Source organism: Chelmon rostratus, chromosome 20 (genome assembly GCF_017976325.1).
Source record: "Chelmon rostratus isolate fCheRos1 chromosome 20, fCheRos1.pri, whole genome shotgun sequence".
Taxonomy (NCBI): domain Eukaryota; kingdom Metazoa; phylum Chordata; class Actinopteri; order Chaetodontiformes; family Chaetodontidae; genus Chelmon; species Chelmon rostratus.
In genome coordinates, this window is record NC_055677.1 from 1,959,188 (window position 1) to 1,973,206 (window position 14,019).

Consider the following 14,019-nt stretch of genomic DNA (forward strand, 5'->3'; position numbering starts at 1 on the left):
GTTAATGGCATATTAATTTGCTGCATTGAATGTGGCAGGCGTCAGAGGGGAGCGCTCGCACACACACATGCTAACTCGGCACAGCCTTTCAGTTCACTTCGTCTTTATTTAGCCCTAATGGGAAATCAGTGAAAGGTATTTAAAAAAAGTACATGTAAAATCACTTTCTGCATGTACACACACACACACACACACACAGTGGCAAAAAGAGCCATTTACATTTCAGGCGTTTAGCTGACGCTCCAGAGACTCACAATGAGGCAACGAGTCATAAAAGCTTCAGTCCCTCGATCGCCAACGTTACACTGACAACATTTCCATTTTCCACCTGAGTCGCGCTCGTACCCACGGCGACCGAGCGCCTCTCTCTGCCAGTTTCTGTCTTCTGTACCAAACTCCAGCCGCCTGCTGTCCGTCAATCCACAGCACAGTTCCACAAAGACTCAGGCTGCAGCGGGACAAACTTCTGTAACATGAAGCACTTTGTAAACCGGCTCCTGGGAGTCGTCTCATCTCCCAGAATGCAGCAGCGCAGTCCTGCGAGCCAAGAAACGACGGAAACACTCAGAATTCTTTTGATTTGGATCCAGATTTTTATTCATATATTCAGGCATAAATTAATCTAATTCAAATAGATTTTCTCTATGTGATTTTCATGCAGTGTACCTGGAGTTAACACCTGTGTGACTCTGCTGTTTTTACCTGATGCTTTTTTTTCCCATCATGCATCGCTGCAGGTGTGAACGTGACGTGAAACCTTCTTTTTCCTTAACCTGCTCACGTTATTCAGTTTGTTCATCATGTGCACCATCCTGACCAACTGTTGCTTCATGGCCATGTCCGAGCCGGCGTACTGGGCCAAATACCTGGAGTAAGTACACCTGGAAGCTGTCTGTCTGCCTGTCTGTCTGTCTGTCTGTCTGTCTGTCTGTCAGCCACACTGTGGTCTGATGGTGTAATGATCCAGAGGAAGGAGCTCGTGAGGCATACGTTGTTTTCTGCTCGCTGGGTTAAAGCCTGGACTTTCTGCTGCTCTGTCAGTGGCCGAATGCAACATGCACGACTTCTTCCTCCTCCTCCTCCTCCTCCTCCTCTTCTTCTTCTTCTTCTGCTTCCTGTTTCAGCCACCTGGCGATCTCACAGTAAAGACCGGTTTCTGTCTCCACCTGATCTGAAGCAGATCAGGTGGAGACAGATGCCTAATTGCTTCTCCTCGTCACACATTAAGATAAGATAAGATAAGATAAGATAAGATAAGATAAGACTTTATTGATCCCACGCTGGGAACTTATCTTGTTACAAGAACAAAAAGACAAATAAAAATGAAAACATAAGAAATAAAATGAACTCAAACGTCGATTCTTCTCAGATTTTCTGTAGAAATAATTTATTCTGTATCTTTAACTTCATGTTTCTTCATGTTCTTTATGTTTAAGCTTTACATTTCTTTCATTTTTATTTTCTTGCTGCAGTTTAAACCACCTGGTTCGAGTTAAAAAAAAAAAATCACATTTTGGCTGAAATACCTGGTTTTGTTCCACGAACAGCTTGGCCGAGCCGTCACACCGTCCTCCTCGTCTTCCTCGCGCACCTGTAATCTGAGCTTCATACACTGTTTGTGCAGAAGCGTACGATGCTAACGTCTGAGTGATGATGTCGCGAGTCAGTTTTGCAGCGATGGCGTCCTTCCTCGCCGCGCTCAGACTTTAGTTGAACTTTTTGGAGAAGTCCTCTGGAGCATCTTGAGATTTCGCTGCTGAATCTTTAAAATGTCCAAAAAGTCGTGAGTAGCTTGACACCAGCGGGGTTACCGTGGAAACCGTGTGTTTTAGCGGTCTGTGTGAAGTGACCCTCTAACGCGTTTGACCGCCGGCGTCCTGCTGCTCGCTCAGAGCGTGACTGTCTGTCTCTGTTCGCTTCAGTTGACGCCCGGTCGGGTCAAACTTGTTTCTGGGGACAAAATAAATAAGTGAAGGGTGTTCGGCTGATTTTATGAATATTTATCCTGCCTCTCCCTCCTCCTCTCCTCGCTTCCTTCTCTCTGTCTGCTCATCTTTCCTCCCTCCTTCACCCCTCCTCCCTCCTCTCTGGCCCTTCGTCGCTCTCTCATCCTCTCCTCTCTCCGTCTGTCTCTTCTTCTGTTCCTTTATCCTTCCTTTATTTTCTCTTCACAATCTCCTCTTTGTTTCCTTCCTCTTCCACTTCTATCCATCTCACCTTAAACCTCCTTTCTTTCCTCCCCAATCCTTCCTTTTCCTCTTTCACTTCCTCTCATCTTGCTTCCTCCTCCTTTATGCTTCCTTTTCTCCCATTACTCGTCCAACCTCTTCCTTCCTTCCCTTCCTCTCTCTGTCCTCCTCTTTCTGTTGACATCATTTCCTTTCCTGCCTCCTCCCTCCTCCCTCCTCCCTCCTCCCTCTCTCAGGTATACCTTCACAGGTATCTATACGTTCGAGTCTCTCATAAAGATCTTGGCGAGGGGCTTCTGTGTGGGGCCCTTCACCTTCCTGAGGGACCCCTGGAACTGGCTGGACTTCAGCGTCATCGTCATGGCGTGAGTCACACACACACACACACACACACACACACACACACACACACACACACACACAAACACTCAGCATTCATACGTGATTCCCTTTAACTTACCAAACCCGCGGCCGATGAGTGCAGACACACAGCAGCGCCTCACTCACACCTGCGCGCCATGACCTTTGAGCCGAGCATGCTGGGACATTTGTTTTTGCAGCCGCTGGCTGGTGCTGCGATTAAAGAGGCAGGACATGTTTGGAGATGTGTTTCTAAATGTAATTAATCATCACACTCATAGTAAACTGAAAACAGGCTGGTTCTGTCACCAGGTTTGTTAAAACTAAATCTCTGTAATCAGCTAAATATAATTAACAACGTTCACACTGGAGCAATAATCAATTACAAAACTTAATCAGCCACTAGCATGAAATATTTAGCGTATTTAGCTGCAAAGACTTCACTCAACACTGGAAACTTTGGTGTCACATGTAGCACGAGAGCCTCGTTTCCCAGCTGTGATGCTTTTATTCAGTCACTTCTCATGAACAGCGTCCACTTCCTGTTACAGCAGTGCAAAATACATAAAGTATATAAAACCGCTGCTGAAAAAGACATAAAAGTTCACATTTAAATGATGACTGGGTCTCAAATAAAGGCCAACAATCTTCTTTCTCACTCTCTAATTCTGCTCTGTCCAATTGTATTTAGTATTCATAAAAGTATAACTTATAAGTGAAATATAAAAAGTAAAAATGGAGGATGCATTTTAAAAAGCAACACAAAAGCAGGGATGTGCTGTGAGTAGAAAGTGATGCAGATCTTCACAGATATTATAGGTAGTCAAGGTAACAGCTGAGACATACCTTACTTTTATTTGATGCGGTTCTACAATCACCACTTCCTGTAGATGTTTCACATTAAAAGCCCACCAAGAGTGGCAACACAGTTTCATCTGCCGGAGAAAAGTGGAATTAATAAGTGAGTTGGAGAGAAGCTCCGAGCTGCAGAGTCTGTGTTTGTACTGACGGGATTAAAGCTGGAATTAAAAAGAAAGCAGCCCGTCTCTGCACTCCAGGCGCATAAACGGGAAAAGTTCGGGTTTTCCGTCAGTTTGTGCAGCTAAGCAGAAGCGTGTTTGTTAAAGTCGGACACATTTGCAACGTAAGGAGAAACCGTGCTGTCTGACTGCAGAGCTGGTCTCATTGTGCTGTCCGTCAAACGCTCCGACCACACAAAGAGAGCGAGGACGCAAACTTCAGGCGGCGGTGTGAGACAGGATGAGGTTTCATTAAGAAACTTCAGTCTGTGAGGTTGGACGGTTAAAAATAAGTCTGCATGTGATGAGGATCCGTGTTTCTGTCTGCTGCTTTTTTACCCCACTACTTCTATTTGACAGACAGATTTATTAGATTGATTTATTAGTTGGATAATAATAATCATCCAGTTTTAGGAAAGTTATGTGATAATGCAACATTCTCAAAGGGCTAAATGTGGAAACTGCTGATAATGTTTCTGAAGAGTCAGCGATCTGAATGTTTCTTATAGCACACAAACCCATTTTTTACAGCTTTGATTTGCTCTGTCAGAGGACTTTTCGCTATTTTTACCAGAATATCTGATCTGTGATCAGTGAAGATTTAATGAGGGAACGTCAATACAGTTTAAGCAGGGGGGTGTTTCTATTATTTTGTCCATCTGTGCCATACTTAAATTTAAGTCAAATCAAATAAAGCTGGTTGACACTTCTTGGGGAATGATTTGAGTGACCTCGGTGGGGTTTGAACCCCGCGCTCTTCCCGCTGACCTCTGCTCTCCTTGAATGAAATCCCATCACACTCGGGGGGGGCAGCCTCCTCTGGGGCTGGTTGTCAGCTGGTCAGAGTGTCCTTGAAAGCACCACTTTCTCTAAAACTTGATGGTGTGTATGATGGGGAACATTGTGTTTGCAGCTAACAGAAACATAAAAATCCAGCAGGGAGGTATTTAATGACCCCCCCCCGGTCACACAGCTAACCAGCTAGCAGCCTTTCCTGAGCTCCATCAAGCAATCAACAAGACAGGCAGGTGAATGATTTGCTGGCTGGATGATCCGACGATGAAGACGACTTTACTCTGTGTTTTTCTGGAAAAAAAACAGAAAAGGTTTTCTCGTGACACCCCCGCATTTTCCAAATTACAGGTTTGAGAAGCCCAAAGCTCGTTAAACTCCCTCAGCAAAGAAATGACTGTCAAACCGTCAACTCACGTCTGAAAACAGACACAGGAGCTGCAGCTCTGAGGCTCTTTTCCCTCCGAACGCCGTCGATGACGCCAGCTCTGCCGCCGCCGGCCTGCCGTTCGGCTTCAGAAGGAAAAAGAGCGTGACCTGTCCACTTCAGTAATTGACTGACTGATGGAAAATCGCAGCGGGTTTGGTTTGGTTAGCGATCAGGCGGCGATCAATCAGAGAGCTGAGGAGCGGGAGGCGTGCGGGGAGGGACGCCGCCGGGAAGATAAACGATCAGAATGAACCGATCGGATCAATAGTTGACCCCGAGGCTCGGCTCCGAGGTTAGCGCGAAGCGTAATGAAGCGGTGTCACCTCCGCAGCGGTCGCCCGCTAAATTGAAGCGTCTTGATGAAGGTGTCCTCGGATGGTGGGACGGCGTGTCTGCAGAGTTACGTAACAGGACCCCGACGACCTGCCGCCAAATCCCTCAGAGGGAAAAACACCTTCGCTTAAAGGACGAATTCACCATTAAAACACGCCGCTGGCGAGCTTTACATTCTGTCTGCATCCAGCTGGTCTGCTTCTCCTTAATGTGCCGAAGAAGACGCGTCAGTCAGAGGGTGGGGGCTCAGGTGCTACGTCCTGGTAGATGGTGGATTTAGTTAAATGCTGGAAAAGTGAGTCACCTCAGACACGTTTAAAGATGCTGTGCTTTGACTTTTAACTCATAAAGTTCTCCTACCTGGTTAAAATCCTTAATATGTTAAATACTGGACCAGGATTGGCTTCTAAACTCGCTGTGATGTCACAAATCTTGCTCACAGGCCCGCCTCTTTAAAGAGGAGTTTCAGTTGGTGCAGAAAAAACAGCGTTAAAGTGTTAAACTCTAACATTCAGCCGCAGGAACAAGAAGGGAAAGAGATTTTGGACCCGAGCAGGACTTCGAGGGTCCGGTTCTGAGGTGAAGTGAGGATGAAAGCTCCCGTCGTCGTAACAAATGAAAACAGAGAGCGGGACAGAGAACGCCCTTTAAAACAACCTCATCAGCAGCTCGGGACGCTCCGCTCACACACACACTTTGGCTTTTGATGTTCACAAGATGAATCTGTCCAGTTTAAGCTGCGTTTGAGGGACTCAGTAAGGAAGTGGAGGGTTTGAGTCCACGAGCACCAATATATTTAGCATGAAAATGAGTAATTTATCAAAGGTTTTTCCTGTGACGGCTCTTGTCTGTTGGGGTCTTTCTTTCATTGAATACATTCAGTTTTTAATGTCTATATTGCTAAACCATGACTGAAAATACCAAACTCACTCCCTCGTCTTGTGGCTGTGAGAAAGGCATTCTGGGAAATTGAGTAATTTTCATTGAACATTGATTCAAAAATTAAATGACAACACAGTTTTCTTTTAAAACAAGTATTTCAGCTGCTGCTTCATTTCCCATCTGTTTGTCTATTGTTCATTGACACACACACACACACACACGCACACACGCACACACACACACACAATGTCAGTAGGTGTGTGTCCTTGAACCGAGGGCCGTCCTGCGGTCAGATGGATCTTTAGCAGGACAGGGACACATAAGTCACGTCTTTACACACACACACACACACACACACACACACACACACACACACACACACACACCGAGGATGGGGAACATGTTAAGTGTATGTGTGGTTGTACACACAGAACGTACCGTGAGAGTGCATGTATGGACACACACATCATCATTTTACATCTGAAAACACAAACACACACTCCGCCCCTGACTCGTCACCCCTCTGTGCCGGGGCTTTATTAAAACCAGAGTGATGGTCTGTAAACACACACACACGCACACGCGCACTGACACACACACACACACACACTAAACGTCTGATTGATGCTCTCCTCCCCTCCCACCAAGTCAGGATTCCCATGGTAACAGAGTCTATCACCCTCCCCTCCCCAACCACACACACACACACACACACACCCTCGGTCCGCCCCTGTGTTACTGATATCGCTGCTGTAATGACATGTTAATGGCTGCCATCACCAGACCAGCGGCAGCAGACTCGTCAGCCATTTTCGCAGCGTTAAAGCTCCAACATTTTCTTCCTCTTTCGCAAAATAAACTCACCAATAAATCAGCTCCGTGTTAATTAAAAAGAATCTGAACTAACGCTCACGCAGAACATCAGATCTTTCTCATCACTCTCCAACGTTATCCGCTGAATCGAGTCCAAGCTAAAACCGATCCAGCTGTCAAATCTGTGGTAGTTATTGTTTCCCCGCCGAATCACCTGAGACGATTTCTGGAGAATCACATTTCTAAAAGTGTCAAGAAGAAAGAAGAAATCACAGAAAGGAAGCTTAAACACAAAGTAGATTCATGAACAACGAAGCCTGACATAATGTTTGTCTCTCGTGTTGTTCGCTGTGATAAAACTGTGATCAAATCAGAAATCAGCTTCCAGATCAGTGATCAGTGAGCTAAGAGCACTATATCGTCAGCAAAACAGCAGAATGTAGCTCATTTCATCACCTTTAAGTTGTTTTTACAGGATAAATATTTTTACCATTCGCACGTTTTTATCTTTTAACTGATTTAAAACTTGAATGTGACCCACAAGCTTGTGCAGATTGAACCTGTTGGTGGGAAAACTGAACTCTGATGACTTTGGTTCATTTAAAACCCAGAAACAGAAAGGCTGGACAGTTTGAACACATGCAGTCCGACTGAGAGGAAACCAAGCTGGACTGATGCTTCGGCCTCTGTGGCGTGAAGCTGCTTCTGTCCGCTGGTCATCTCTACCTGCATCTAAACGGCCTGCTCTGACTGCCCCCCCCACCTCCACTGTAATTCAATCAGCCTGCCAGTCAACGCCGCTGAAATATGAGCCATAATGGAGGGCCGTTAGCGGCTCCGGATCAGATGACTCCATCTAACCGGGGGCCCAAAATGGCCGCCGTCGCCTGGCGCCCTTCCGGCTCTCACGGCCTCATCTGGTTTGATCTAAAGGGGAGACGAGCGGGACCTTCAAAGCCCGGCTGCGTCCAAACCTGTTAGCATGTTTTTGGTAGTGTGATAATTATGAAAGAAAGATTTTTTCTAGTGTTTCTGTGAAAAAGTTGCTTAAAAATGTGCTTTGATGTTGGAAGAAATTAAAATAAGAAAAATAAATTAAGATGCAATACTTTATAATTTACTGATAATCACATTAGCTGTTGTGTAAAATATTGGGTGATTAAAATCTTGCTTTGTCTGGACTCGAGCAGACCTGCACCGCATCACGACTCAGATCATCCGAAAGCAATACACATGTTGATGTTTGCTGTGAAATCACAGGCAGACATTCTGGATGAGGAATAAATAATAATAATAATAATAATAATAATAATGAAGAATATTAAACTCCTCTCTGAGAGGAACATTGAACAGTTGAGGAACGGGCTTGTCACTGCTCTCTGTGTAATGGAGACGCTGTTTCTAAATTTAGAGCGTTCATTCTTGACATCAGAACATTACACATTAATCTCAACTCAACGGCCGCCTAACGAGCTTTTTAGAGCTTTCAGCCACATCAGTTAGCTTAAAAAACACGTTTTGGCATTTATGTAACAAATCAGGGTTGTGTTTTAAATCACCACAGTATTTTCAAACTTTGTTATGTTTTTCTTCTTTTGTTGTATGTTGACAACCACCACACTGCCCCCTACAGGCTGTTAACAGAGTTTATCAAAGTAGGGAACCTGCAGGCGCTGAGAACCTTTAGAGTGCTGAGAGCCCTGAAAACTATCTCAGTCATCCCAGGTAAGGCCTCACCACCACCACCAGGGGGCGCCAAGCGACAGAAACAAACAAACACTCGTCATCGTGAAGTCGTCGTGAACGTCCTCTCTTGTTCGTCCCATGTGTGCCGTGTCTTGCAGCACCAGCCCCCGCCCACTTTCCACTCTCCGCCCAATCAGGGGTCACGGGTGTAGTCACCTGATCTGAACTGAAGAGACAGTAAAGAAGGAAAAGTCAGATTTGTAGAAGCTGAACACATGATCCTTAACTGGAGATGTTTGATTTGATTTTATTTTTTTTGCTTGATTTGAGTACTTAGTTAATATTTTGGGTGTTTTTATAAACTATATTGTTGCTATGACGACAACTTGCAGTTAACAGTGTGGAAAAAGCTAGCTACACTTTTGAGCTACCTACCAATTATTACATTATATTATTACAATACAGAGTGCTGTGGTTAATGTTACACATCCCGAAGGTACATTTAACTTCAAACTTATCTTCAAAGTGCTTTTGTGGTTTTCATGGAGCGTAACTTTGTAACTTAACTTTGCTAATTAGTAAACTACAGACAATTGGGATGATGTGCAAATTGTTAACCTTGACACATTAGCTGAACGAACATTTCTTTGTAGCAGTTTACCTGTCAACACTTAGATAAAATGTGAAAGTAACAGCTAAGCTAACAGTACTACTAATGGAATAAACTCCTTTAACTTAAATTGTTAGATCAAATAAGCATTCAAAAGAAGAAAATTTTTACTTATCAACTACAGCTAACGGTGGCTATGAAAGAGAACAGAACTAGCCAAACAGCAGGCTAACATTTGCTAACATAGAACAACAACAACAAGTGTTTTAATACTTATTTTATACCTCATGAATATAGATTAAAATACATCTTTATGCTATCATCAACGACAGTAGCTGCAACCACTTCAGAGTTTTGGGCTAACCGGAAAACAGCAGGCTAACTGAATTAGCTCAATGTTCGGTTACATTAGCTAACGTTCAGTACAGGTATGGCCTACTGTACTTATTTGTTCTTAACCAGATATGTTGTTGAAGTATGCAAGTAATGTTAACATGAGAGTGTTCTTTTGAGCTAAATGCTAATGTTAGCTAGTTCAGGAATCTTGCTTTTTAAGTTATCTTAGAGTAAGTATGCTAACTGCTTAATTTGTCAGAACAAGCAGGATAATTTTGACCTTTTTTATTTTGTCTCTTTTTAGCTACTGTCCACTTATGGTTGATGCTCTGAATCTGGATCAGAAATATTTTTTAGCAGCTAGCGGCAGTTGATAGCATAAACATGGGCTGCTAACACTGGCAGGATAAACACTATTATATCTAACGACCACCCAATCCAGAGCGAAAAGAGTTAGCCGATGAATTGATTAATTGATTGACAGAAAATGAATCAATGCTTTTAAAGCAACAATGTGAACATTTCACTGGTTTGTGATCCTCAAATATAAAGATTTGAGAGTGAACTGAACATCTTTAGGTTTTGGAACAAAATAAGCAATTTATAGACGTCAACTCCAGGAAGTTGTGATTTTTCACTATTTTATGACAACAGATTAATCAGGATTTATAACCTGGTCCAGGGACTGAAACCAGATTCAATTTGTCTGTATTTTTCATGGCTGAAATGACAAATTAATTTGCATTTGAACTTGAGCTTGAACTTGAGGAAAGAGTTTAGCTCGCTACTCGACAATGAAAATAACTGATGCCAGCAGCACTGGCTCACACCCACAGATATGAGTCGACACTAAACACCCAGAATATTAGCTGCTAAAATACAGAAATAATGTTATTGATGAGACTGGCAGCTGAGATGCTGAAGGAGGCTCAGGTGGTCTCCAGTTTCCCTCCATGCGAGCAGCCTCGACCGTCTGATTTCCCCTTCTGAACGCCCCACGTCTCTGGCCCGAACCTCTACCGTTGCAGTCCCACCTGGCCCGTTTCTCTCTGTCTCTCTCGGTATCTCCGTTTTTCTCTCCCTCTGTGTCGGCTCGTTGTTGCTCAGTGTGGTCAAACCCTTCTGTGTGTGTCTGTTCTTGTGCTTCTGTCTCCCGGCTTGTTGCAGATATGTGACTGAGTTTGTGGACCTGGGTAATGTGTCAGCCTTAAGGACGTTCAGGGTGCTGCGAGCGCTCAAAACCATCTCTGTCATCCCAGGTGAGGAAGCGAACGCAGGGGCGGGAATATCAAACGCACCCCTCCTGGCCGGAGCCTGCTGGAAGCACTAAATCAGTGGCTGTGTTTGAAGTCTCATCCTGCATACTACCTGCTGAACACTAGACCTTTTGACATGCTCTTAATTTAAAGTACACAAAGGTAGTATGCAGAAAGAAGCACTGAAGGCTTCCTGGTAATTGGTTGTGAGTGGACATCAGAGGCTCAGCAGACAGCAACTGTACACTAAACAACTCTTGACAGTAAATCAAGTTTGACCTCATTAAATGAAGCTAATTTCATTTGTATAATTGAGTTTGTATTCTCGAGTTAATGAAAAGTTTGTCAATTAGTCGTAATTGAAAAGAAAGGCCTGTTTTACTGCTGCGCTCAGTTTGAACAGCATCAGGCTCTCGTGGTTCAGTTCCATTTTATCAAATCTGAACCCAGATGAATCAGGATCCTTCGTGATCCCTTATTGAATCCAATTAGCTTTGAAGCAACACCTGTATTCTGCTCACTTAAAGGATAACTTTGGTTTTTTACAACCTGGACCTTATTTCTAGCATTAAATACGACCATTTACTCACCCAGACAACTTTGGTGGCATTTGGAGTCGTTTTGAAGAAATTAGCCCCAGAGGAGCGGCGCGTATAATGCGAGTACTCGGGGCATCCATGGGCAGCCTCTATATAACGCATAATCTGCGGCGAAACTCGTTCATATTCCAATATTTAGTTATGATATGCTGGTGCTATTCCCCTCTGAGCCGGCGGTCGGCTAGTTTAGCTGTAGTTTGGCACAGCTATGGTTCGTTATTGCGTATTCGTAGCCGACCGCCGCAGAGTCAGCCGTGTTGTGGGTGGCTGCTCGCAGCGCCCGGCGTTCGGTAATGACATCATCCATGTCAGAGGTAGTTGATAACATGCCACCACGGGCTCAGAGGGGAATAGCACCAGCATATCATAACAAAATATTGGAATATGAACGAGTTTCGCCGCAGATTATGCGTTATATAGAGGCTGCGCATGGATGCCCCGAGTACTCGCATTATACGGATATACGCGCCGCTACTCTAGGGCTAATTTCTTCAAAACGACTCCAAATGCCACCAAAGTTGTCTGGGTGAGTAAATGGTCGTATTTAATGCCTCAAATAAGGTCCAGGTTGTAAAAAACGAAAGTTATCCTTTAACTTATTGCTGGATGTCCTGATACAGACTCATTAATTCGATTGATTATGACAAAATTCTGCAATTCATTCTGACTCCTGAAATTTACATGAAGAGATCGGCTCGACCGTCTCTCTTTGCCAAACTGGAGCCCAATGTTCAGCACTGGCTCCATTTTAAAAGACGAGTTAATGAATTTGAGAGGAGCTGGAGGCTTCGGTCCTGTCTGTTGACCGTTTATCATAGATTCTAACGCTGGCTAGCCTCTGTATGGTTCCACTGTGCATGTTAGCATGCAGCGCTAACAGCATCATTGACATGTTTGAAACATGTGATTAAATCATACTCACGCCTCATTATAACGATGTCTAATACATGTTATAACCATATCACAGCGGCGTCAACATGTTGAAAGCATGTCATCACTGCAGACATATCTAAACATTCATTAGCTTTCAGACGCTCCCTGTTAGCAGGAATGATGCTAACTCGTTAGCCTGCGTGAGGGAAGCTTGGAGTCTGTTTCTAATGAATGAACTGAAAGGAAAAGTTTGAAGAGAAACTGCTGGTTTCTTTGCTGTGGTAAGACTGACTGAGGAGAGTCAACTTGTCTGCACCCTTTGTGTTCTGAGTGTGTTTGTTCCTGCTGTATTCACCATGTGTTCGTGTGTGTGTGTGTGTGTGTTATGTGAATGTTAATGGGGAGTTTGTGGGCTGTTTTGCTTCATTTTTGTTGCTGATGATGATGATGGTGGCAACCGAAAGCTGCTGTCAGATGAAAACCTTCAATTTTCAGGAAATTCACCAAAGTAAAACTTTAATAATGTTTCTTGAATGTTCTTCAGATGAAAGAATCTCATAACCACATGTGACAATGAGAGCTTTTCACCTAACAGCAGAATTACACGTCTACTGGCCGTAAAACGACTTTTCTTTTTCATTTAGTTAGTTATTTTATGATTTATGTCCTCTGGGAAGCGTGGTGCATAAAGATGGTGGCCCTTTGGTCTCACGTCGCTCTGGTTAGCTTCAAAACGAACCTACAGAATGAGCAGGCCTGCGGGTGGCTGCAGGTTTTTCTTTGCCAAATTATGAATTTGTGTCTTTGCTAATTTTCTTTAACTCCATTTGGGTTTGGACTGAAATATTGAAGATTTTGGGACTGTAAATTATGACTTAAGTGGAGGTGGCTGCCATCTTTATGGCCCCCCGATTAAATTGATTAAAGTAGTTCCAATCCAACATATGTGATCTTTTAGTTAAAGTAGCTGCTTGTTTTTATTAGATTTTTGCATTCAACGTGAAAATTGAATTTAAGTAAATACATGGGAGTTAATTATATCGTTGAATTAATTATTTTGTTAAAGAATGATTTGGGGCTTTTTCTATAATGGCCCTAAATGAGACTTTGTGGCCACGTTTACCTAAATGCTAATCCTGTCTGCGTCCTTGCGTCCCCGGCGGTCTGGCAGGCCTGAAGACCATCGTCGGCGCTCTGATCCAGTCGGTGAAGAAGCTTGCCGACGTGATGATCCTCACCGTCTTCTGTCTGAGCGTCTTCGCCCTCATCGGCCTGCAGCTCTTCATGGGAAACCTGCGGCAGAAATGCGTCCGCAGCACGGCGCACTGCGTCAACAGCAGCCTGCCGGCCAACGCCTCCTTCTACTGCAACAACAAGACCTGGACCTCCCTGAAGGACTTCATCAACGACGAGGGTGAGAATCCGACTCTAAACTCACGTGATGATTTGGCATCACTGTTAGTACTTTCTAAAGGAAGGAGCTGGTTGACTGAATTATGACATTTTTGTTGCATTTAAGACATTCAGTTGTGAAAGTGTGAATAGCTCAGTCTCACTCTGTTGAAGTCAGAGCTAAATTCCACCTGTAGAGGGCGCACTGCTGGTATTATAAATAGGATTATACGATATTTGGAGTTTAATCCTGTGTTCCCGCTGTCAGGGACTTGGTTGACATTGTTCAAACCCACACCTTTGGTCTGACTCCCAGTTCAAACTGACATGGAGCCTGAAAGGCAGAACTCTGGGCTGTACGTTACCCAAACACGGTTCAAGTTCAAGTGAAAACAATCATTTAGATTTCTGTGGTAGATTTCTTCATAGATCCACTGACTGTCAGTGTC

The 14,019-nt window shown here is 44.0% G+C and overlaps 1 protein-coding gene across 1 annotated transcript in view; it reads left to right on the forward strand.

Annotated features, from left to right (window-relative positions):
* LOC121624260 (sodium channel protein type 4 subunit alpha-like) overlaps positions 1–14,019 on the forward strand; it is a 130,837-nt gene that overhangs the window by 7,530 nt on the left and 109,288 nt on the right. Inside the window, exons 4-7 of the mRNA XM_041961913.1 lie at positions 782–871; positions 2,426–2,554; positions 10,618–10,709; positions 13,350–13,592. Coding sequence (XP_041817847.1) covers positions 782–871; positions 2,426–2,554; positions 10,618–10,709; positions 13,350–13,592 — 554 coding nt within the window. The remainder of the gene's footprint in view (positions 1–781; positions 872–2,425; positions 2,555–10,617; positions 10,710–13,349; positions 13,593–14,019) is intronic.